The sequence below is a fragment of the Pseudophryne corroboree genome, chromosome 7 (genome assembly GCF_028390025.1).
Source record: "Pseudophryne corroboree isolate aPseCor3 chromosome 7, aPseCor3.hap2, whole genome shotgun sequence".
In the NCBI taxonomy this organism is placed as follows: domain Eukaryota; kingdom Metazoa; phylum Chordata; class Amphibia; order Anura; family Myobatrachidae; genus Pseudophryne; species Pseudophryne corroboree.
Window position 1 is genome coordinate 54,907,719 of NC_086450.1, and position 26,195 is coordinate 54,933,913.

At 43.7% G+C, this 26,195-nt stretch overlaps 1 protein-coding gene across 1 annotated transcript; it reads left to right on the forward strand.

Annotated features, from left to right (window-relative positions):
* Window positions 1-786: 786 nt before the first annotated feature.
* Window positions 787-25,625, forward strand: LOC134943364 (uncharacterized). Its single transcript, XM_063932253.1, has 6 exons — window positions 787-927; window positions 11,862-12,025; window positions 12,114-12,327; window positions 15,948-16,048; window positions 20,698-20,835; window positions 25,416-25,625. Exons 1-6 carry the CDS (start codon window positions 817-819, stop codon window positions 25,501-25,503), a joined length of 816 nt encoding a protein of 271 aa, XP_063788323.1. The 5' UTR covers window positions 787-816; the 3' UTR covers window positions 25,504-25,625.
* Window positions 25,626-26,195: the final 570 nt, after the last annotated feature.

Consider the following 26,195-nt stretch of genomic DNA (forward strand, 5'->3'; position numbering starts at 1 on the left):
GTATCAACGAAAGTTGTGTATTTTTTGTGTGCCTATTTCCAGGTTTTTGCTGTATTTAATCTTATGGGGGAATCCATATTTTGGCTGGGGTGGAGAGAGTGCACAGTAGGACTGGGGCATGAAAGGGACTACTGGGGGAAATCAGTGGAAGGGGCCCATGCTTAGGGGAGTGGCCAGTCACCACGGGGGCTTGGCTAATCATTAGAGAGTGCATGGTCTGGGCCTCTTCATATATATATATATATATATATCTATAACAAAAGATGCATGGACTGGCACTCTCATAAGCTGAACAGTTTACTCCGGTGCCCTCTCGCTAAAATAGGTATAACAAGTACAGGAAAAATGCAGCGGCACTCAGAGATTTCCAATAACATATAAATACATATAGGAAATACTGCTGCTATAATGTACCAGATTGTACAGCAATGCACTGTAGTAAATACACCATAGTTCTGTGTATTATAATTTAACATGTGTATAATGCATAGCTCAAGTGCACAATCTTGGAGAACTCATACAAAGCAATCCTTGGGTGGCTGGGGGGAGGGGGTGGGGGGGAGTCATCATTTAGCCATATAGAGAATATACTAAGCACTCCAAGTGGAAGTTTGGATGAATCATAAGCAGATCTATGGTGTGCAAGACCAAGTGAAGATCACTGGATGTGTTTACCACCTGTTGGGGGATTTAATGTTTATTGTTATAATAACAATATATGTGTATATAAAATTACACTGATACAGTGTATTTGATTTTTTTTTTCCATTAATTACACAGATTCTCACCTATAATTCTCAAGGAAAGTCAAGAAACATGGCAGTTCAGCTATTCACACAGAAGGAATTCTCGTCAGTTTATCAGAAGTACATGATCCCAGTCTCCAATAATATAATCAATATGATTTTATCTTATGTTAAAGACAAAGTAAGTCTGAATTACCTATCTACTGTACATGATTAATTGATTCCTCTCTAGTTTCATGCATTTTTATGTAAGTTAATAATTGCTTGTGTAAAAGAAATACTGTTGTTTATATTCAAAATAGCTGTATGATAATACTGAGAAGCAGAAACAACACTTAATCCGGGTACACACTGGGTGACCTCAGCTAGTTAGCAATCAGCCCTATATCACTGATTGCTAATTAGGGGAGATCGTCAGTGCATACATACTGAACGATATCAATGCACGGTATAGTTCAGTGACATCACCCCCCTTCACTCCTCGAACATGCAGCTCAAAGTTATAGAACCTTATTCAGGCATTAACTGCGCATGTGCGTGTCGCCAAACAACAACTGGCATCACCGGTCAGTGACAGGCTTGTGCGAAAATTCTAATCGTAAAGCCATTTGCATGCTGATTGACAGGAAGAGGGCATTTGTGGGTAGTAACTGACCATTTACTGGGAGTGTCAGGAAAAACGCAGGCGTTCCCAAGCATTTTCAGAGAGGGTGTGTGACGTCATCGCACTGTAGGAGTAAGTTCTGGGCTGCGCACACACTGCACACACTGGTAAAATCCATTCACAGGGGAGTGAGGTGTGAACAGATTTGCAGCTGTCTGCTGACTAAGGATTTTTTTAGCAGCTCAGTGTAAACATGCAATCGCATGTTTACACTTCCCTTTGGACAGCGACTATCTGATCGCAGAACAACAATTTTAGAGCAGCCTAGTGATTAGGTCTGAATCACCCCCATAGTTAACATTGAGCTGCATGTTCGGTAGATCATGGATGAACGAGAATGACCCGGGGTGCGCACATCGTTCATCGTTCAGGCATACACACTGGACGATATGAATGATAGATCTTTTAAAAAAAAGATTGTTATCGTTCATATCTTCTAGTATGTCGCCCAGTGTTTACGGGGTTTTAGTATATACACTTATGGGTCTCACTAAGCGCTATCCAGTGCTGAAAGTAGGGTGGTACGGGGTGGTACGGATTACCATTAAGAAATATGGTGGTGGTACTCAGTACCACTGGCCCACAGCTGGGGCATAATTTATAAGGGGCATTTTTGTGTGTGGGACATAAAATGGTGTCAGTGGCATAACTGTGTGGCATAATATGTAATAGGCATTACGGTGTGGTATAAAATGTAAGGCCTTACAGTGTGTGGCATAATGTTTAATGGGCATTATGGTGTGTGGCATAATGTGTAATGGGTGTTATGGTGTCTGGCATAATGTGTAATGAGCATTACGGTGTGTGGCATAACGTGTAATAAGCATTACGGTGTGTGGCATAATGTGTGGCATAATGTGTAATGGGCATCATGGTGTTTGGCATAATGTGTAAGGGGCATTACTGTGTGTGGCATAATGTGGCCATGCCCCTATTGTCATGTAGCTACTCCCCTAATTTTGTGTGACTATGCCCCCTCATGGCACGTGACCACACCCATTTTTACTAAGAAACAATTTCTACTTGCACCACTATGCGCTATCTCTGTCTGTGGAATCTGCAGCCATAATTCCACTGTAATGCTTCGCATACTAGTAAGAAAATGTGCATACAAAAGAAGGAAACAAAGTGCAGTACGCAGAAAAAATTAAATCCGATACAATATATTGTGTTTAAAAACAGGAAGTAATGTCACCATCTGGTTCTACTACAATGTCAATCAGTTTTTATTTTTATTTTTTTTTTATATATTTTAGGATAATATCAATAGTACAATAATAATTACAGGTCAACATATCAGAATAATAAAGGAATAGAGCTCCATGCTGAAGGAAAAAAAAATACAGTCATAGGAAATATAGAGGAACAATAACATTGTTTAAGTAATATACATATTTCAGCCATGAGATAAGGAGAGTTAAGTTTGTCTTATTGGCAGAGGCACATATCCCATTTATTAAAAAAATAACCTAGAATGGTGGGGAGCCTCTTTCTATTGTAGCCAGTAGTAGTAAGGTGTACTATACCACAAATAAATGATTTTTCTCCAACAGATAGTGTAAGTATATAAGGCAGCCATATGTCAAAAAATTTATGAGTTCTAGATTCTAAAGAGCACTCAATCCATTCCATCCTGTAAACATGAGCTAGTTTAGGTAGGATAAGCGACAATGGGATGGAGTCAGTCTGGATCCATTGGGATAGAATGGTTTTTTTTAGCCGCTATTTTAGCTAGTAATAATCTAGTGCCTTTATTGTATTATCAGAGATATCACAAATAATATAAATTATATTATAATTATATTATATATAAAGGAGGGGGAGAATTTATATTATTTGTGATATCTCTGAATAATTATTTACTTGGGTCTGACACGGACAGGTGAGAGACCTTGAGACATTAAATCAGATGAATAGGGGTCACTCTACCCTATGGATTATTTTCTGGGCCTGACACTATTAAGTGAGAGAACCATGGGTGATTTTGACATCTTGAAAACTAGAAGACTTTGTCAATAAATGTAAAATAATACCTGACACTATATGTGAGAGGTAGATGGACGTCATACCTGACACTATATGTGAGAGATGACCCATCAATATATCTGATATTATACTGTATGTTGGAGGGGGGAGAACAAAATCTTACTGTGACACCTGACACTATATGTGAGAGGTGACTCATTAATCTAACTGATACTATTTGTAAGAGGTAATCTTACCCAGGGCCGGTGCAAGGTTTCTCGGCACCCTAGGCAAAACTTCTGCCTTCTGCCCCTTCCCCCGGGTGGTCTTCTGGTTGCCGAATGTCGGGATCCCGGCGCACAGTATACCGGCGCCGGAATCCCGACACCCAGCCTACCGACACATATTCTCCCTCGTGGGGGTCCACTACCCCCCTGGAGGGAGAATAAATAGCGTGGCACGCAAAGCGCGCCACCGTGCCTGCAGTGCGGCGAGCGCAGCGAGCCCGCAAGGGGCTCATTTGCGCTCGCCACGCTGTCAGTATGCCAGCAGTTGGGCTCCCGGCGCCGGTATGCTGGTCGATGGGAGCCCAGCCGCCGGCATAACATACTACACCCCCTTCCCCCTACCCACCCTTCAGATGAAAGGCATGCTGCTCTCCCCCCTCCCCCCTACTCTGGTAAATGTCTGCAGTTCTATCCCCCCAAAATCTGTGTGCATGCTGCCGCTCATCCCCCCAGACTGTGTGCATGCCTGCTCCTTATCTCCTCCCCCCACCCCCTCACCACACCGCTGCTCTCACCCTCTTTCCTTATCAATGCAGAGAATGCACTGTGCAGCCACCTTACCTGCAAGCTGCAGTGCAGAGTTGAAACTGAGTAGTCTGTGAAAGAGCTTGGTATGAAGAGCAGTGCTGCATATCACCCCCAGCCAGTACTCCAGGAGCTGTCAAAGTTACTGCCTGTGCCGGGTGGAGATGGAGCTGGAGGCTGCAATACGGGAGCTTAGCAGTCACGGCTACTGTAAGATAAGAGTTCTGGGGGATTGCAGTGGCTGTGAAAGGTAGGACTATGCTACCTTTTTTAGGCAGCTGTAGCAGGCCGCCCCCTCAGGTCCCGGCGCCCCTAGGCAGCTGCCTAAAGCTGCCTAGTGGAAGCTCCGGCCCTGATCCTGTATCTGACACTATATGTGAGAGGTATTTCTGGCCATACTTATTTAATCTATAATACAAAAAACCCTCCCTTTATAAGATCTTTCGTACCTATCATCTACTGCATAATAAGCTGACAGTGTACTTGTCACCGTGAATGCAATTAGGAAGAGAAGAATTGTATGTTAATTATAGCCATCTGCTAAATGAATTTTTGGTTTAAAATTTCCACTAACTACTTTTCTGACTTATAACAGTAAAATTAGTTGGGGCACATGTGTCCAATATTTCTACATGAATAATTATGGTACTATAAAGTACTATCTAACGTTTTTTCCGGGCAATATGCCAAGATCTCTATAAGAGCACAATAGTAACATTTTGTTACGAATTTATGTTCATTGTGCTACAAAGTTCTATCTTATGTCTTTTCTGGGCAATATGCCAAAACTTTTACAAGAAGCACAAAAGTGACACTTTGTCATAAAATATCCACAATATGGACTTAAAGTGGATACACGATACCAGGGATTTATACAAAGACATTAATTATAGAGAACAGACACAAAAAAGACGCTCAGTTATTTTAAATATTTATGTTTATTTTCTCTTTCTTTCTTATAATTCACAGTGTTGTTACGTTGTCACATAAACTTTATACATGTTTTTTTAAATACTTTACATAAGTCAACTTGTAGGACATGAGATAAAACATGTCATTATTTTCTTAAAGTGTGAATTAAAAGTTATATTTAGTATTTTTTGTGCACCATAAAACAGATCCTTTTCTTTCTTTCGCCTTTTACATGCATCTCTTTTATTTAGACCACATTACATACAGTATATAGGGTCTAATTCAGAGCTGAAATGCTAGGCTGCATTTTCTTACTGCCTGCGATCATGTCTGAACTGCGCATGCATATGCACCGCAATGCGCAGACGCGTCGGTCCGCAGCGACGGGGATTGGTGGGCAGCGACGGGATGTGCTAGAAAAGCCATTGCACAGGCAATCGCAAGGTGACTGACAGGAAGAGTCCGTTTGTGGGTGGCAACTGACCATTTTTAAGGAGTGTCCAGAGAAACGCAGGAGGGACCAGGCATTTGAAGGAATGGTTTCTGACGTCAGCTCCGGCCCCGATCATCGCACTGGAAGAGTAAGTCCTGGGCTGTGCAGAGACTGCACAAACTTAAAAACTTATGTCCCTTTACATATTTGAAGATATTAATAATATCTCCTCTTAGGGTCCTCTTTTCTAGTGTATACATATTCAGCCTAGTAAGTCTTTCCTTATAGTCCAGTCCTTCTAGGCCTTTAATCAATTTAGTAGCTCGCCTTTGAACACTTTCGAGCTCACTGATGTCTTTTTTATACAATGGTGCCCAAAACTGAACAAAATATTCCAGGTGCGGACGTACCAATGCCTTATACAGCGGCATGATTACATCTGAGTCCCTTGTCTCAATTCCCCTTTTTATGCACACTAGCACCTTACTTGCCTTCTTTACTGCATTTTGACATTGTGTACGGTTATTAAGCCTATTATCAATGAATACCCCCAAATCTTTTTCCAACTCTGTTTCCCCTAGGCGTTCCCCATTTAATATGTAGGATGCAAGTTTGTTTTTAGTCCCAAAATGCATAACCTTGCATTTGTCTGTATTGAACCTCATTTTCCATTTAGACGCCCAGAGTTCAAGTTTAGATAGATCATTCTGCGAGGACTCCACATCCAATTCTGAATTAATTACCTTACACAGTTTAGTATAATCTGCAAAGATTGACACTGTGCTTTCCAGGCCTATTTCTAGGTCATTAATAAATATGTTGAACAGTAGTGGTCCGAGTATGGACCCTTGTGGTATTCCGCCGACTACTGGGGACCAGGTTGAGGACTTCCCGTTGACCACTACTCGCTGTACCCTGCTATCCAACCAGCTGCTTATCCATGTACAAATTGTTTTTCCTAGGCCAATCTCCTTTAATTTGATCATCAGTCTCCTGTGAGGAACTGTATCGATGGCTTTTGCAAAATCTAGGAAGACCACATCCACTGCTTTTCCTTGATCAAGATTATTGATCACTTCCTCGTAGAAGATAATTAAGTTAGTCTGACATGACCTGTCCCTCACAAACCCATGCTGGTTCTTGCTAATAATCCTAGCGGACTGTAGATACTCCTGTATGCCGTCCCTTAGAATTCCTTCCAATATTTTCCCCACTATAGATGTTAAACTAACTGGTCTGTAGTTTCCCGGAAGATTTTTGGATCCCTTTTTAAATAATGGCACTACCTCAGCTATACGCCAATCCTTTGATACCATGCCTGATCTAATTGAACTATTGAAAATCAAGTATAGGGGTCATGCTAGATGTGAACTAAGCTCCATAAGAACCCTCGGGTGAAGTCCATCAGGACCAGGTGATTTATTAATCTTAATTTTGCTTAGTCTCTCCCGGACTACTTCTTCGCTTAAACAAGTATCTAACCATGAATCATTACTGTCACAATTGTTATGCTCTACTCCCACCATCAATTCTTCACTGGTGAATACTGATGAAAAGAATTTGTTCAGTATTTCCGCTTTTATTTCGTCATCATTTATCAATTCTCCTAATTCATCTTTTAATGGACCTATATTCTCCTTTTTTAACCTTTTACCGTTTATGTATTTAAAAAACTTTTTAGGATTGGTTTTACTCTCTATAGCGATTTGCTTTTCATTTTCCATTTTAGCTGCTCTTATTGCTTTTTTGCATTTCTTATTACACTTCTTGTAATACTTGAAAGACTCCTCCTTTCCATTAGATTTAAATGCTTTGAAAGCCCGCTTTTTTTTATCCATTTCTGCCTTAACATTCTTGTTAAGCCACATCGGTTTGAGTTTAATACTTCTGCGTTTACTGGCCATGGGAATAAAGTTATGAATATTGCTATCCAGCAACCCTTTTAAAACATCCCACATTTCCGAAGTGTTATTGTTATTAAACAGAACCAACCACTCTATGTCATTAAGTGCACATCTAAGCATGCTGAAATTAGCCTTCCTAAAGTTAAAAGTTTCGGTGGAACCCCTGTAGCTGTTTCCTGAAACCGATGTCGAATGTGATCATATAGTGATCAGTGTTACCCAAAGTCTCCCCAACTTTAGTGTTTGATATAATGTCCACATTATTAGTAAATACTAGATCCAGGGTAGTTTTACCCCTAGTTGGGTCCTCGACTAATTGAGACATGTAGTGATCCCTAAACATATTTAAGAACCTGCTGCCCCTTGCTTTAGCACATGAATCGTTACTCCAATTTATATCTGGGTAATTAAAATCCCCAATCACAAGGATGTCCCCCAATCCCGCAGCCGTTTTGATTTGCTGCAATAGTTGTTCTTCCTCATGTATGCTAATACCTGGCTGTTTGTAGCACGTGCCTATGACTAGTTTTTTTGCATCAATTCCCCCACTTGAGATTTCTACCCATAGTGACTCCACATTATCGCCAGTCTCCTCATAGATAACCTCCTTTAGGTATGGTTTAAGTGATGGTTTAACATAAAGACATACACCTCCTCCTCTTTTGTTAGCCCTGTCCCTCCTAAAAAGAGAATACCCCTCCAAGTTAGCAACCCAGTCGTGAGAGTTGTCCCACCATGTTTCCGTAATACCTATAATGTCATACTCAGCCTTTGATGCTAACAATTCCAATTCCCCCATTTTACCTGCTAGACTTCTTGCGTTTGCAAGCATACATTTTAGTTTATTGGTTCCTTTGTTTGTTTGTTTTCCTAAAGATTTCCCATCCTGGTTAACTAGTGCATCCGTAGAGTTACTGATACAGACTGTCCTTCTCGCTCCCTCTCCAACCTCACCGTACTTAGTATTGCCCACCTTACTTTTCTCTTTGGTCAACCCAATGTTCCCGTCTAAATTCACCACCCTGACATAAGTATTTTCCCTTAAGTCCCATACAACATTTGCTATAGGCTGTAATGATGACACATAATTGTTATTATTTAATGCTTTAGCAAAACCTTTCTTAACACCCTTATTAGAACCCATGTAAATACCCTTACCGGCTGCACTTTCCCTCCCCCTTTCTCCACCCCCATTTATCTCACTACCACCATCCCTACTATACTCGCTGCATGACCCATAGTTTCTAGCTAAACCCTCCCCCCCGGGCTCCTAGTTTAAAAGCTCCTCCAACCTACTTACCATCCTACCCCCCAGCACCGCAGCCCCTTCCTCATTCAGCTGCAATCCGTCACGAGAAAAAAGATGGCGCCTGACTGAGAAGTTCGCCCAGTGTTCCAAGAACACAACCCCTCTTTCCTACACCAGTCTCTGAGCCACACATTTACCTCCCAAATCTCCCTCTGTCTCCCTGGGCTAGCGCGTGGCACTGGTAATATTTCGGAGAAAATTACCTTAGATGTCCTTTTTTTTAGTTTCTGGCCTAAGTCCCTATAATCTTTCTTAAGGACATCCCACCTACCTCTAACTTTGTCATTGGTGCCAACGTGCACCAAGACCGCCGGGTCTTTCCCAGCCCCTCCCAACAATCTATCTACCCGGTCCGCGATGTGCCGTACCCGAGCACCCGGGAGACAACAGACCATACGGCGATCACGGTCCCATTAGCAGATTACCCTATCTGCCTTCCTAATGATAGAGTCCCCTACCACCACCATCTGCCTGGGCGCCTCTCTAGCTTTCATCCCATCTGAGCCAGAGGGACCACTTCTCCGGTTACTAGAGTGAGCAGTCTCCTCCAGCTCCGTCATTTCGTCGCTATCATCCACCGAATCTTCGTCCAATCGGGCAAATTTGTTCGGGTTTGATAGATCCGAGATGTCGTGCCTCCCCCTCTTATTCTTCCTTCTAACAGTGACCCAACTGCCTACCTGATTTTACTCATCTACCAGTGTCCCCTACTGCAACTCCTCCACCGTTCTATCTAAACTTCGCTCGAGATTGTGAATATCCCTCAGTCGCATAACGGTCTGCTCTAGATCAGTTACCTGGGCTTCCAGGGCAACCGTTTGCTTACATCTCGTGCATATGTATTTGCCCTGGGTTGGCTGCTCCAGGTGCGCATACATCTTGCACGACACGCACTGAGTGAGATTCTCAATCACGGCCCCTCCCATTGTTTGAGAACTCAACTCCCTATTACCTTTCAAAAGTACAATAAAGAGAATAAAAACCAACTAGCCAATACAATCAATACACAATAAGTAAGTAATCAATCAATACTTATATGAGTGGGACCTCTCCTGCGGCACCGATACTCCACCTAGCAGTTGCAGTTGTTCCAGCTCACTGCACCTCCTTTTCACTCGGCCTCTGGCTCCTGCTGCTGCTGATTCCAACTCACATACACTTAAAAATCCAAGCTTCACTTTAAAATGCAAGCTCCCTTACAATGAGCAAGCTCAAATGAGTTTGATCACTCATTTCAGACGAAAAAAGAGCTCATTTGCATTTTCTTTTATACAGTGTGTGGAAAAAATGCCCACATGTATGTACTGCAGCACCTGTGTATAATGCCCACATGTATATACTGTTGCACCTGTGTATATTATCCAGATATACTGTATATACTGCTGCACCAGTGTATAATGCCCCATGTATATACTATTGCACCTGTGTATAATGCCCACATGTATATACTGCTGCACCTGTGTATAATGCCCACATTTATATACTGCTGCACCTGTGTATAATGCCCACATGTATATACTGCTGCACCTGTGTATAATGCCCAGGTGTATATACTGCTACACCTGTGTATAATGCCCACATACATATACTGCTGCACCTGTGTATAATGCCCACATGTATATACTGCTGTACCTGTGTATAATGCCCACATATATATACTGCTGCACCTGTGTATAATACCCATAATGCGACCGCAAGATGATTGACAGGAGGAAGCCGTTCGTGGGTGGTAAACTGACCGTTTATTGGGAGTGTCCGGAAAAACGCAGGAGTGCCCAAGCGTTTTCAGGGAGGGTGTGTGATGTCAGCTCCGGCCCCGATCAGCCTGGGTCTTTCGCAAGGAGTAAGTCCTGGGCTGCGCAGAGACTGCACACAGTGGATTTTTGCACCTCTGTGTACACATGCAATCGCACACTTAAGGGGGGTACTCACGGAGCGATATTCTAAGCAATCTGACTAGATTGCTTAGAATTTAAGCATTATCGCTCTGTGTGTACCCCCTACAGCGATAGCGATGCGCAGCCCGCGCACCGCTATTGCTGCTGCTAGATTGGCCTGCATGCAGGCCAATCTAGAGGGTCGCTCACTTCACCCGCTGGGTGAAGTGAGCCCCCCCGTCTCCGCCCGCACGCTCAGCACACATCGCGCTGTGCTGAGCGCCGGGAGAGATATGTGCTGAGCGTTCCGCTCAGCACACATCTCTCCTCAATCGGGCCGTGAGTACTGGCCTTTACATGACGAATTTACACTCCCCCTGGGGCGGTGACTAAAACTACTCCAATTCTGTACACATACAGTATGTGCAAGGTAAATAAATAGGCACATTGAGGCAAAATAAATGTTTTGTGTACAGTACTTGAATAATTTGCAATGAGTACAGTGACATTCTATATAATTTTATCTCTACAGAATAAGTAATAGTTCTCACTTATTTTAACAAATGCAGTTACAGTATGTGGAGAGCATATGTACTATGGGGGTCATTCCGACCTGATCGCACGCTGCCGTTTTTCGCAGCACATCGATCAGGTCACTACTGTGCATGCACATGCACTGCAGTGCGCAGGCGTGTTGTACGGGTACAAAGCGGATCGTTGCTGGGCGATGGATTTAACGAAGAATCCATTTGCACAGCCGATCGCAAGAAGACTGACAGGAAGAAGGCGGTTATGGGTGTCAACTGACCGTTTTCAGGGAGTGGTTGGAAAATGCAGGCATGTCCAAGCGTTTGCAGGGCGGGTGTCTGACGTCAATTCCGGGATTGGACAGGCTGAAGTGATCGCAGCGGCTGAGTAAGTTCAGACCTACTCAGAAACTGCACAAATTGTTTTTGTACTGCTCGGCTGCACAAGCGTTCGCACACTTGCACAGCTAAAATACACTCCCCTGTGGGCGGCGACTATGCGTTTGCATGGCTTCAAAAAGTAGGTAGCGAGTGATCAACTCGGAATGACCCCCTATGAACATAGTAAAATTAAACTATCATTATAGGGTGCATTTTTCCATTCGGCAATGTTAACTGTGTGCACTTATAATTTGCAACTGTCATAGTTAGAAATTTACCATACATGGAGATCAGCAAATATTCACTAAATGTATCCTGTCCCTCTCTTTAGCAGAAAGGGCACTCTCCTGAAATGGCGCTGGATGTTGGCTGTGGGACAGGCCGTTACACTGTGCCTCTAGCTCCTCACTTCAAGAAGGTTCTGGGAATAGACACCAGTGAATCTCAAATAAATTTGGCCAGAAGATGCACTTTAGCGGAGAATGTGTCCTACATGTGAGTATCATACAGTAATCCAACTATATAGATAACACAAATTGTAGCAAAACTAGGCTGCATTAATCACATTTCATATCCTTTCTAGGGTAGGACAAGCTGAGAAGATACCACTGAAAGATGCCTCTGTGGACCTAGTGAATGCCGGTCTCGCTGCTCATTGGTTTGAGGTTGACAAATTTGTCCATGAAGCAGCAAGAGTACTCAAGGCCAATGGCTGCCTTGCTGTCCATGCTTTCCATCCATCCACTGAAATTGAATATGGTGATCTGTCAGGAGAACTTACAGCACTAATGACAGAGGTTAAGCAGCAGATAAAAAAAAAAAATGATTTAAGCGGTGTGGTTCATTAGGTCGACATGAGTTAGGTTGACATACATTGGGTCGACCACGTTTGGTCGACATGCATTAGGTCGACATGATCACTAGGTCGTCATGGTCATTAGGTCAACATGTGCTAGGTCGACATGGAAAATGTATGTCGACCTAATGACTGCCATCCAGATTTAAGATTAGATATAATTTAAGTGGAATGCATTGCCCATTTATTCATATTAATTATTTATTTACAGTTTCTTATATAGCGCAGCATGTTCCGTTGCGCTTTACAATTGGAAATAACATTGATAAGACAAACTGGGTAATAACAGACAGACATAGAGGTAGGAAGGCCCTGCTCGCAAGCTTACAATCTATAGGGAATTAGGAAGGATACACAATGATAGGCACTATCTATAGCATAGCGGTCCCACCAGATTGCAAAGACAGTCCTGATGGAATGTTATTAGATATGAATGCTTCTGAAGGTCATGTGGACGGTTCAGGAATTTGATAGGCTTGCCTGAAGAGGTGACTTTTCAGGGAAAGCTTGAAAGTTTGGAGGCTGGAGGAGAGTCTTATCGTGCATGGGAGGGCATTCCGTAGTGTGGGTGCTGCCTGAAGAAAGTCCTCCAAATTTTGAATGGGAGCGAGTGATCCGTGCAGATGAGAGACGCAGATCTTGTGCAGAGCAGAGAGGTCGAGTTAGGTGATATTTTGAGATAAGCGAAAAGATATATGTTGGTGTAGTTTGGTTAATAGCTTTGTATGTGAGTAGACGTATTTTAAATTGAATACGGTAGAATACAGGTAACCAATGGAGGGACTGACAGAGCGGATCTGCAGACGATGAACGTCTTGCTAGGAAGATTAGCCTTGCGGCTGCATTCAGAATGGATTGTAGTGGTGAGAGTCTTTTCGTGGGAAGACCAGTAAGGAGACTATTGCAACAATCAATGCGGGAGATAATGAGAGCATGGATTAGAGTTTTTGCAGAATACTGGTATATTATGAATAAACTCTTAAAGTTGGTCTATTCGGATTTCCAGTCTGTCATTCATACACATTTTACTGCTGTCAGTTTCCATTTCTTTATATTTTATCTTCACTCTACAAGTATTCAGAAACTGACAACACTGACGTGGAGGCTGGAGGTCTTAACTGTAGTCCCCAAATGTGAGCTGATTGTTAAATATTGTATAGGACATGTGTTGGAAAGTAACCGGTTACTTTAAATATTTTTAATTGTTTATAGATTGCAAATTTGCGATCAGGGACATCTTTCAGTACCTCCCTCTCTTCCTGTTCAGGCCCAGTCTTGTTTTATTACATGTTTCTTCCCAGTTGTAAAGTGCTACAGAATACCTGACTCCTCATGTAACTATCCTTTTTGCATCATATCCCACGAGATGCATCCGGTGACTTAGACGCTCCACCACCTGTAGCAATTTGTGCTTATTTTTGAATTTAGCTTCTTTGTCACATCATATATCTATCCAAAGTCACTTATAGTGTCCTGGGCACCTAGGATCAGGGCCGGTGACAGGGGGGGTCAAAGGGGACACCTGTACTGGGCCCCAAGGATCACAGAAGCCCCAAGGATACACCGCTTAGTGCCCAGCAGGGATGTGAGCCGCCTTGTCCAAATAGGGTAGCGAGTGTGCGCAGCCTCAGAGTGACAGGAGCCTCTCACACACAGTGATTGTGCGGCGTGAGTGTGCACTCGCTCTTCCCGGTCCTCCAGCTCTGTTGCAGGCAGTTACGGGACATGGCAGCAGCTCCACTGGCCAGGAGTTTTTTGCCCTGCACTGACCTCTTCTGATGGGGTGCCGCATGGTTCTTGCTGTGCAGTATGCGGGTCTGGGTCATGCAGCACTGGTGAGTCTCTCCCCGGTGTAAGAGTGAATCGGTGAGGGCATACAGGGCTTTGGGATGGGGGAGCTGGGAATGCAGTATGGAGTCACTGGGGAGAGACGGACTGTGGTGTGCGTGGGGGAGGAAGCAGAGATACACAGATTTATATATTTGTATAAATATATGTTTATTAATGAACAGGCTCTTATTTAGCGCCGCACATTCATATATATATATATATATATATATATATATATATATATATCAGGGACGTGCGGTGAGCTAAATGGTTCAAGAGGCACATATATATAATATCTAAGGGGGGCCCCAATGATATCACTGTTTGGGGCCCCAAGATTTCTGTTGCCGGCTCTACCTAGGATTACTATTTTGTTGCAAAACAATTATAATGAAGTGGCAGACCGAGCACTCCTATCAGTCCTCAGTCATTTATCTTTTTACTCCGGTAAGCATTCAAGTTACAAACAGCTGCTGCATGCAATGCCTGTGCCAGTGTCCAAGGTAGTCCTACTTTGTACTTTTGAACGGTGGTGATTTAACCTATGGGCTGCAGGAGACTAGCACAGGCATTGCATGCATGCCACTTGCAGGAACTGCCTAGCAGTGACTTCCCATAGGAAGCTCCCTGCTAATCACAGCTAGACAGGCAGTCCCAGCGGGAGGTGTTTTCTCCCCCCTGGACAACCAGTCCAGACAGCCATAGCAGAGAGAATGCTTCCCATGGGATGCCACTTCCCTGCTATTACGGAATCTGTCTTGTAGGTGCTGCAGCCCATACAGTCCCTAGAAGCCAGTCTGTTATCTACCAGCGCTGGACTTAAGCCCTGCCTCCCACTGCCACTGACTTAAGCACCACCTCCCAGTGATGTCAGCCATGAATTACTGGGAGGGCAGAGTCAGGGAGTCAGAAGGAGATCAGCCAGCAGCCCCTGGTCAGATAGGTAGGGAGCCTTATGATGCTTATGATGCGTTGGTGATGGGAATAAGATGAAAAGTTGGTACAAAACTGTGTGGTGGGATGCATGGCATGGCTTAGTTGCAAAGTCTGTGGGGTCCAAATTAGAAAATTTGGCACAATTTGTGGATAGGTGTATGTGGACGCATCTGTATGCTAGCACTTAGGGCAGGATGCATTAAAATACACCACTGCCCCTTGCAGTAACGCTACTCACGTATGTCCTAACATATGCGATTAACATTGCAATGCAGTGACAGAGGCCCCCCGCAATACCTGTCAGAAGGTGTGCGGGGGGGGGGGGGGGGCTTTGTGGGGTCCGTCACCTCCCAGCCCCGGGAGATGATGTGTGCTGGGAGTCCCCGAGCTCCTCCTCCGCCTCCCTGCAGCTGGAAGCAGAAATGGCTGTGCTGCGGGGAAGAAGGAGCTTGGGGATCATGAAGCGCTGCTTGGACACAGGTGAGCAAAGGTCGGCAGGTGCTACGCTCCGCGGCAGGATGCGGAGGTGTGTGTGAAAAAAGCCCATAGGTTTAGTATCACCATAAAAAGATAGCAATACCCTCAGTGGCGAAAACCTGGCGGCCGGGTCTTGGTACATAGGAAAATGTGGTAAAACCGCATTTTCCCTTTAGTACATCTCATCTTAATGTTAACAAATAAATTGGTTGCTTAGGTGGTTACCAGAGAATCCTACGAACCAATACTAGGCATTATTTAATGTTAAAAAATAAATGTTTTTTTCTTTCATTAAAGTGATTTTTTTCAACTATGTAGGTATGGAACATTTTATTCGAGCATTCTGTGAAGTCTACAAACCACATGCTATGCCAATACAAAAAAATATATAAAGCTGTGCCACTAAAAGACAAGATGTGGTGAGTAATTAGAGAAGCAGATTCTTATGACTTAGATCCAGAGAGACCCATTTATGTATATACAGTACTGTATATAATAATTTATGACAACATTAATATTTTGTAATACTTCATTTACAAGATATAAAAGAGATTTCAATATATACCTATCTACAATAAATGTTGAAAGTTTTGTTCCGCTCTGGCTTCCCACAGCTGCAGAGGAGATCTGATTGGTTTCTAATGTCAGCTTCTTCAATTTTACTTTTTAGAATGTTTGATACTGCACTCCCACATGGGGGTAATTCAGACCTGATCGTAGATGTGCTAAATTTAGTATATCTTCGATCAGTTTCTCTGAAGTGCGGGGGGATGCCCAGCACAGCGCTAGTCCACCCTGCATGTCAGGCCCTAACTCCCCCCCCAACTGCACAGGTATTAAAGCAGTAAACGGTGGCGATGCTTTTGTACCTGACAAGTAGCTCCCTACCAGCGCAGCTACTGTGCGCTGGCAGGGGACTAACCGCCGCATCCTGGGTTGCAGAGCAGCGGCTACGTGTGACATCGTGGCCTGCCCCCCCCTCATTGTTCCGGACACGCCTCCGTTGTCCGAACTGCGCCCCACCAATGGCGCTCTAGCGCCGTTGGCATGCCCCCTCCCACCCAGCGACCTCCTCTGCCTGTCATTCAGGCAGAGGCGACCGCACCAGTGCCGCTGCAGCAATGCAGTCTGAAATTACACCCATAATCAGAAGTGCACCACCCTCTTCATTCCAACCAAATAGTGTATGACAAGTGTCAGCACACTAAGCCTGCACCGCTAGTCACTGCAATGTGCTTGATCATGCTGACCACCTGTAATGGGCATAGGGTCAGTGTTGTACTGTAGAATGAAGGGCCCACTGGGCTAGTACAAAATGCAAGGGATCATGAAGAAGGTTGTGCGGAACCACATCGTAGAAGGAGAATGATCAGTGACAGAAGAATGTGGCTAGCCCCTAAAGAAGCATAGTTAGCCACTAAAAGAGTCATAGCCAGCCTACAGGAATAAATCTGCCTCATAGCTTTTGTAAAATTATCGGTGAAGAATTCCTGGTCGGATGTGTCTCAAAATCCCATTAGTGTGTGTGCAAATTATGTTTTGAGCTTGATGAATAGGATGTACTGTATAATGTACTGTAGAAAAAGTTCATTGTGTCATTGCTCAACAAATCAGAGTCACTTAGATGCCTTCCTGAGGTACACGTTTTCGGCATCAGATGTGGCTGTGTCTCCATCTCTCCTCATTGTTATTAATCAGCAGACAACAGGGCTACATACACTTTGTCAGAAGGGGAGAAAGATAACAGGAAAAAAGCAGTGGAAGAGGAGAGAGGAGATGGTGAAGAGCAAGAGGAAAATTGTTAGTTGCTCATGGAAAAAAAATTATAAAAGGTGGGGGCAAAAAGAGACAAATGCACATAAAAAATCAGAGACAGACACACAGAGAGGGAAAGAAAGGAACACTCACACTCAAAGATTAAGTAAAGAATCACACACAAAAGAGGGGGACAGAGACGTACAGTATATGGGCACAGACAGGGAAAGAAGAGAGGCTTCTGCAGGGAGGGAAAAAGAGAGAGAGAATGGCATACTGTATGCTATGGATGGGGAGACACTGCTGCTAAGATTCATGGGAAGGACAGAGGTTGGTGCAGACAGGAGACAGAAAATGGGCAGGGTGACTGGAGCAGACAGGTGAACAGGTTCACTAGTCAACATTAGTGTGTCCTGGCACAAACTGAACATACTCCATACACAAGGCTGGTGTCTACACTTATAATTTCCAGATTTATGGTTTTGGAGTTTTCACAAATTATCATTAGTTTCATATCAACCTAGGTCACACTTATCCACTAAAAATATGGTTGGAAATTCAGGATATGATTTAGTCACACATATTAATATGTTTTCCATGTGCTTTTTCAAAGCAATCTACTGTACTTGTGGTAAATGTTACCACATGAAAAGGAACTTGTGAGACTTTCAAAAATTGTAAACATGGCATTAAAATACTAAATTACATTGTGGATCAAACCCATTCACCCTATTTTAAAGAGCTGTTCTGGAGTTAGCAGCAAAAAAGCACGTTAGCAGCGAGGAGTACATGACGCTCGATGCAATGTTTAACGCTGGAGTGATAGAAAGTTCTTCTTTAGTGTGTACATGATCTTTAATTCTAGTCCAAAGCATTTCTAGTTGAGTCTCCCAAAACTAAAGTACTCTTGTGGATTACATTGGTGCACGGTGTCATATTGACCAGGGTGGTCATTCCGAGTCGTTCGCTCTGTATTTTTCTTCGCATCGCAGCGATTTTCCACTAATTGCGCATGCGCAATGTTCGCACTGCGACTGCGCCAAGTAAATTTGCTATGAAGATTGGTATTTTACTCACGGCATTACGAGGTTTTTTCTTCGTTCTGGAGATCAGAGTGTGATTGACAGGAAGTGGGTGTTTCTGGGCGGAAACTGGCCGTTTTATGGGAGTGATTGAAAAAACGCTACCGTTTCTGGGAAAAACGCGGGAGTGGCTGGAGAAACGGAGGAGTGTCTGAGCGAACGCTGGGTGTGTTTGTGACGTCAAACCAGGAACGACAAGCACTGAACTGATCGCACTGGAAGAGTAAGTCTCGAGCTACTCAGAAACTGCACAGAGAAGTCTTTTCGCAATATTGCGAATCTTTCGTTCGCAATTTTGATAAGCTAAAATTCACTCCCAGTAGGCGGCGGCTTAGCGTGTGCAAAGCTGCTAAAAGCAGCTTGCGAGCGAACAACTCGGAATGAGGGCCCAGATTTGAAGAGGCACAAAGGGAAACTTTTGTGGTATGTTGGTTGTTTGTATTTTCTCCATTAATTTGATGTTATGTGCAAATTCCACATCTTCTGTGGATACAGGGGATATACCTGTTTAATAACAAAACAAATAAACATAGGGTAGTAAGAAAGGCCAAGTTTTGTGACTAGTATGATGCATTATTAGTTTAATGTATTAGCAGAGCCCAGCTGTGACTTGTGCGGCAACTGTGTAAACCAGAGCTTGGTCTGGTGGTTAATATAGAACAAAGGGGTAGATGTATTAAGCCTGGAAAAGTGAGAAAGCAGTGAGAAGTGCAAGGTAATAACGCACCAGCCAATCAGCTCCAATATGTAAATTGACAGTTTGGAGCTGATTGGCTGTGATATCACCTTGCACTTATCACTGCTTTATCACTTCTCCAGGCTTAATACATCTGCACAGGGCCGGAGTGCCCATCTGGCACTTCTGGCAAATGCCTGAAGGGCCGATGGGCTGGTAGGCCGGTCCGGTCCATAGAGAGTCGGGAAAGCCGCACGCAGCGCAGCTCCAGGCTCACTGGTTTGTCCCCCGTTGCCGCTTGCCGTAGTGCCCCGTTAGTTAGCAATATGGGGGCATGCCGCAGTGTCCGCGTGCCCCATTGTAGTCGTGCGCGCACACGAATGCCAGGGCCGGAAAGAGGCCCAGTGCGTCCCAGCATCTGCCCCATAATGTCCAGGCTGTTGTCTAATGTACAAGGAGGGGTCCAATATTGTGGCTTGAGTAAAAAGTAGAGCTTGCTGGGTAATGTAAAATGTAAGGTAATGTCCAGTGAGGGTCTAGTATTCACTGTTGGATTGGGCAGTTAGAATGTGAGGGCTCTATTTAATAAAGCTGTACTCACACTAAAATAAAAAACAATGTATAATTATAATTTTAGTTTTTTTCTTCTTAGCTTTCATTATTTTAATTTTAAACTGGGGCAGAACCCCTGGATGGACGGACAGATCACCCCTTTCAGATACAGCAGACAGGGCTCCCCTGGACTTATACAGCAGACAGGCTACCCCTGGACTGATACAGCAGACTTAGCAACACCCCTGGACTGATAGGACAAATTTAGCAGCACCCCTGGACTGATATGGCAGACAGGGCCCCCCTGGACTGCTATGGCAGACAGGGCCCCCCTGGACTGATATGGCAGACAGGGCCCCCCTGGACTGATATGGCAGACAGGGCCCCCCTGGACTGATATGGCAGACAGGGCCCCCCTTGACTGATATGGCAGACAGGGCCCCCCTGGACTGATACGGCAGACAGGGCACCCCTGGACTGATACGGCAGACAGGGCACCCCTGGACTGATACGGCAGACAGGGCACCCCTGGACTGATACGGCAGACAGGGCACCCCTGGACTGATAGAGCAGACATTGCACCCCTTTTAGATACAGCAGACAGACCACCCACCCCACGCCTCGCCAGACAAACACAGTACTGAGACGAACATGTCCATCCAGTACTCTCTCCAATGCCGGAGTGAAGATGGTGCCGATGCACGGCGACTTATATAGAATCCAAAACCCGCGATAATCCGACAGCTGGATGATGACGTTTTGCCTCAATGACGTCATTGAGGTGGGTGGGTAAACCCAAGCCGGGTTCGGATCCCAGCTCCGATCGCAAAGTTGGGGTGGGGGGGTTCGGTTCTTAGAGAACCGAACCCGCTCATCTCTAATACCAACGGATATTCATTATAAAACTTGCTGAGCCTTGAAATCATATAATTAGAATAAATCTGCCTTTGTTAACCCCTTGTAGTTAATAATCCATTGTATACATTCCTTTTGTCTCTTACAGGATCACTGACATACCAGTCACAGTTGGGATGTCCATATCAGACATTGTGGGCTTCATCCAGGCAGTATACATGTTCCAGGCATTTGTGGAAAAAGACCCAAATGGAGCAGCAGAGTTCCTGATAAAGACTGAGCAGAAGTACATGCAGGGGCGAGGGGGGCATTGGGTTCTAATTACCTGGGTCTGGGCCTGTTGTAGGGGCCCAGGGCAGCTGGTGATGGGGACAACTGTTTCCGTTTGCCGCGCATGACACCGCTTACTGCCACTGCACATAGGGGGTCATTCCGAGTTGATCGCTCACTAGCAGTTTTTAGCAGCCGTGCAAACGCATTGCCTCCGCCCACTGTGGAGTGTATTATAGCTTTGCAGAAGTGTGAACGCCTGTGCAGCAGAGCGCCTGCAACATCATTTTGTGCAAAACAAGCCCAGCCCTGTAGTTACTCTTCATGTGTGTTGATTCTAACGATGGTGGGACGGCTTTTGACATAACACACCCGCCCAGCCACGCCTGCATTTTCCCCGACACGCCTGCGTTTTTCTAAGCACTCCCTAAAAACGGTCGGTTGACACCCAGAAACGCCCACTTCATGTCAATCTTCCTGCGTTGTGCCGTGCGACTGAAAGCTTTGCTAGAACCAGTGCAAAACCACAAAGGACTTTGTACCCGTACATCACGCGTGCGCATTGCGGTGCATACGCATAAATGACAATTTTTAGCCTGATCGCTGTGTTGCAAACAACTAGCGATCAACTCGGAATGACCCCCATAGTACACTGTATTTTCCATTACTTTCTTGTGGATGGGGTGTGGCCATGCCTCCTAAATTTGGCCACAGCCCATCCAGTACCCAAGAATAAGTCGCCGATCCACGTGTTTTCCGACAGTGCCGTCTTTTTCGACAGTCGAAAAAACTGCACTTTCATTGAATAGGTCTAATGTATATTTGACTTAAAAACTGCCGTAAAGTGACGTTTTTCCGACTGTCGGAAAAACCGGCACCAATTGAATACCCCATAATATGTCATTGTGCTGGACAGTGTGTGGAACTGCCAATATATTATCATGTGTGTTTGTAGTTGGACACTCAGGTACCAAAAGGCAGGAATGACAAGTGAAAGCAAAAATATTTTCTTATTGTAAATCAAGAAATAATACTTTTGAATTTGTTCTAGTGTTGCTGATGTACTAAAGGGCGTAAAGGGCCTAATACTGATGTGGGAGAAAAGCAAAAAGAGCAAGTCATTTTGCAGCTGGACAAACCATTTTGCAATGCAGGGGGTGGGGCAACTACATTTACAATATTTGCATGCAGGGTAAATATTTGCTGCTTTGTATGTAGCCCAAATGCTGGAAATTTTTACTTTTAAACTGCCATTTAGCTTTGAGTTTGCACATGCCCCCTCAACTCTAAGGGGAAATTCAGTTGTCCGTGATAACCTGTTTTCATGCAAAAGACAGTATTTTATTGCGATTAGCGCAAATGGACCTATTTAATTAATCGCAAACATTTACCAGCGATAATTCTCCATAGGTTTAATGCAAATTTCTTTTCATTACTTCCTGAGCAGGTGAAAGTTGGGGAAAATCCCTACTTTAAGATAAAAATGTCGGGCCTTGGTTCAGAACCAATTATTTTTTAATTAGCTTGATTGGGCCAATAATTACATGCAAGTTTTGGGGTGAAAAAATGCAAAATACAGGAAATTGGGGTACAAGGTATGGGGCAGGTATATTGGGGTGGAGCAAGCGTTTTTAGGCTTGCAGGTGGGAATTATTGGGTTATTTTGCAACTTTTTTAAAACGGACTTAAAATGACCCAAATATATACTAACACCCATTTTTATGTACCCGAAATTTAAGTAAAGCATTTATTTTGCAGAAAAAACACTTGCTTTCTATCATTTTTTCACTGTTTTAAACAAATGCTTATACAGTAACAGCCATTTGACACAATTTAAAAACCCATAATACTTTTATTGTGGCCAGCAATAGGCTTGTATTTCCCCATTTTCACCTACACTTAACGCCAGTAGCACCAGCACAGATTATTGAGCAAATTACATTTTCACAAATTTCTTATTGGATTGGGCGATAAACAGGAGCACGCATACTAGCAAAAAACATAATTTCCGCTCGATATGTGCAAAAAGTTAATTTGTGAAAAATTACACAATTAAATTCCCCCTAAATCTCTTTGCACAATTTACATCACCCCACCCTCAGTGCAACAAGGTTTTACCAATCAGGATCAGTCCCTAAGGAAGGACAGCAAATATATATGGACACTAATAATGGAAAGAGCAAGTATGAACTGGCGCAAAATGATGTTTCTCCAATATTAATAAACAGACGTGGATGAATGTAAAAGTACATAAAATGTATTAACTAAACAACTTGTGTACCATAGCAATAATACTCAAATAAAAACATAAAATTGGGGCATATAAAAACTGAGCATATGATTGATGCAGCTGCTAATGTAGGTCCACATAGGATCCCGGACTAGGAATGGATAAAAGTTCCCTGGGGAAGAGTGATGTTAAATACAGCTGGTGTTACCCATGGTGACGGAGACTTCCAAATGCTTGATAATTGACAGCAGGCAAGCTGTGGTGATTAGGCAGAAGCTCGGTCTCTCCAATCAATGCTGTAAAGGTGCAGTCCCACAGAGAAAGTTCCAAAAGCAAAGTGTAGATTAAAAGTCCATATCTGGATCCTTGGAAAGTGGAGCAAATGGGGTGATAGCAGCTTGACACTTAACGTGTTTCCCTAGGCTAGGTCATTCTGATGAAGCCAGGCGACCTAGCCTAGGGAAACGCGTTAAGTGTCAAGCTGCTATCACCACATTTGCGGTTCGCTCAGCACACATCTCTCCCGCATCGGCCAGTGAGTACTGGCCTTAACTATGAAGCATTTACTATTGAAAAAAAGAAGAAGACTTTTATCTGTGCCAGTGGTCTGCTTGTCACTTGACTTTTCTCTGCTCCTGAAAGACACCGGGGGCATGTACTAAGCAGTGATAAAAGTGGAGAAGTGAGCCAGTGGAGAAGTTGCCCATGGCAACCAATCAGCATTAACGTAACATTTATTATTTGCATACTATAACAGTGTACAAATTATAAATGTTACGTCAATGCTGATTGGTTGCCATGGGAAACTTCTCCACTGGCTCACTTCTCCACTTTTATCACTGGTTAGTACATGTCCCCCACCATTCTCAAACTAAATGTTAGCCTACATTATGGGGTATTGTCAATTAAGGGCACGTTTTACAAAGCTTTGGTTTTATCGGTCAGAGCTATTTAACTATTTAGCCTTTTCCCTGCACAGTAAAATCTGTGGTAACGTGCAGAAACCCACTGATTCTGTGATAAATACGGAGTTTAAGAGGTTTCCTGATGTGTTAAATGCAGAGGGGTATATTTAATATAATTTTTTTTTCTTCGACGCTCCAGAGGTTGCTAGTAAAAATCCTGCCTCTGGGGAGTAGTCCGTGTTTTTTTTAGCCGTTTGAATCCAGGCTATTTGGATATGCTCCGATGTGTGCAAATTAGCTTTGTTAAATCATGCAGCTTTAATTATAAAGGCATCTGATATTGACACAGTGCAGAACATTATGGGGGTAATTCCAAGTTGATCGCAGCAGGATTTTTGTTAGCAAATGGGCAAAACCATGAGCACTGCAGGGGAGGCAGATATAACATGTGCAGAGAGAGTTAGATTTGGATGGGGTGTGTTCAATCTGCAATCTAATTTGCAGTGTAAAAATAAAGCAGCCAGTATTTACCCTGCACAGAAACAAAATAACCCTCCCAAATCCTGCTGCGATCAATTTGGAATTACCCCCTATATTCCCAACATAAACAAACAGAAACATTTGCCTACGTCCTTTTAAACATTGTAAATAAAGTTCTGTTTTTAAAATCTTTCTTAAGTTGCACCAACATTTTAAAAACAGAACTTTAGTTAGAAAGTTTGAAAGTGATGTGGTGATGTGGTGCATTGGGTTGGGTTCGTTTGACCGGCATTTGGGATCCCTCCGGTCACCATAACGATGCCGGGATCCTGAGCTTTAGATTGCCGGCGAAGCCTCTTGCGCGCTTGGTGGCTCACTGTGCACGCCACAGGTTCTATTTCCACTCTATGGGTGTCGTGGACACCCACGAGTGGGAATAGTCCCTGTCCGTCAGCATGCTGACTGTCGGGATTTTAAGCGAGTGAGATCCCGGCGGCGGTATAGTCACCACATACCTACATCCCAGTGCATCATAATAAAAGTTGCAATATACATCCTTGCATCAATAAGTACAACCAGGGCTGCCAAGAGAAATCCTGGGCCATGGTACAACAACTTTCTGGGCCCATCCCACGCCCCCCCGGTGGGGATGTGACCACAGCATGCGGGGCGCATGGCCACACCACTTTGGGGGGGTGTCTAGCACATGAGAAGCACCCACTCATAGGAGCATGGCATACATCCCAGCCGGGGCAGCAGAGAGCCCGGCTGTGCCCAGGTACTTTTCAGGGGGCATGGCCCAATCAAAGGAGGTGTGGTCTAGGCCCCTACTGGGCCCAGGTAATTTGTACCCTCTCCCCCTCTCTTGGCGCCACTGAGTATAACACAAAGGCAACACATTAAAAATGTATAGTTGAAATGATTCTATAATTGTGTTGGTCTATATTGCAGTACTTTACTGAATACACTCTATTCTTGCAGGTTCCGAGACATACTGGGAAAAACGGCTGATTCTGCTGTGATGAACGCTCATATTAAACACTACTGCATCCTGGCTTGCAAGAATTAACACAGTGACCGCAGAAGACGCATTGATGATGTCATCAGTTTTTTCTGAATATAAATAAATAGATGAGTTAAATAACTAGAGTAGGTGGTGGATTTGTATTTTGTATATACAGTACAGGCTGACTGATGAGCATTGTAAAAATTGGTTTTATTACACATGACCTATTACTTTATACTCTCACCTCACTTTTCAAGCCTGCTGTAACTTTTATCTCTTTTGCAATTCTGTTTGTATTTTACAAATATGTTTTCTTTTGTCTGTACAGTTTTATTTTTATTTAAAATTTTATACAGATTCACAACTTTTAGAACTCTTATTAACTTTTTCTACATGCTTTCCTTGCCTTTCACTTCTTTTTCTATAACTCGTAGCATTTTCTTTTTATGAATATTTATTGATTTTAATGAAGCTTATGGAACTTTACTAAAACGGGAGTGGTACCACTCAATCCAGCTGTACGGGGACGGAATGTTTTTTTGCCCCATTTAATAAATCATATATTAATATGGGGTTGTTGCCGACGGTACACACTGCTTCTATCATAACCATTAAATACTTGTACAATTCTAATTCATTCACTCAATAAATTTGTCTGTGAACTCTTTAATATCAATTCTGTTGTCTGACTCGGGTCGCCATCAGGGGGAACTGCTGGGACTGGAGTTCCGGGTCATTAGTGGACCCATATGGCC

Bases quoted from the DNA above. Each gene is read 5' to 3' on its own strand.
- LOC134943364 (XM_063932253.1), top strand. From the start codon at position 817: ATGGCAGTTCAGCTATTCACACAGAAGGAATTCTCGTCAGTTTATCAG. The intron at 16,049-20,697 runs GTGAGTAATTAG...TGTCTCTTACAG, and splicing joins CCACTAAAAGACAAGATGTG to GATCACTGACATACCAGTCA. The intron at 20,836-25,415 runs GTACATGCAGGG...CTATTCTTGCAG, and splicing joins CTGATAAAGACTGAGCAGAA to GTTCCGAGACATACTGGGAA.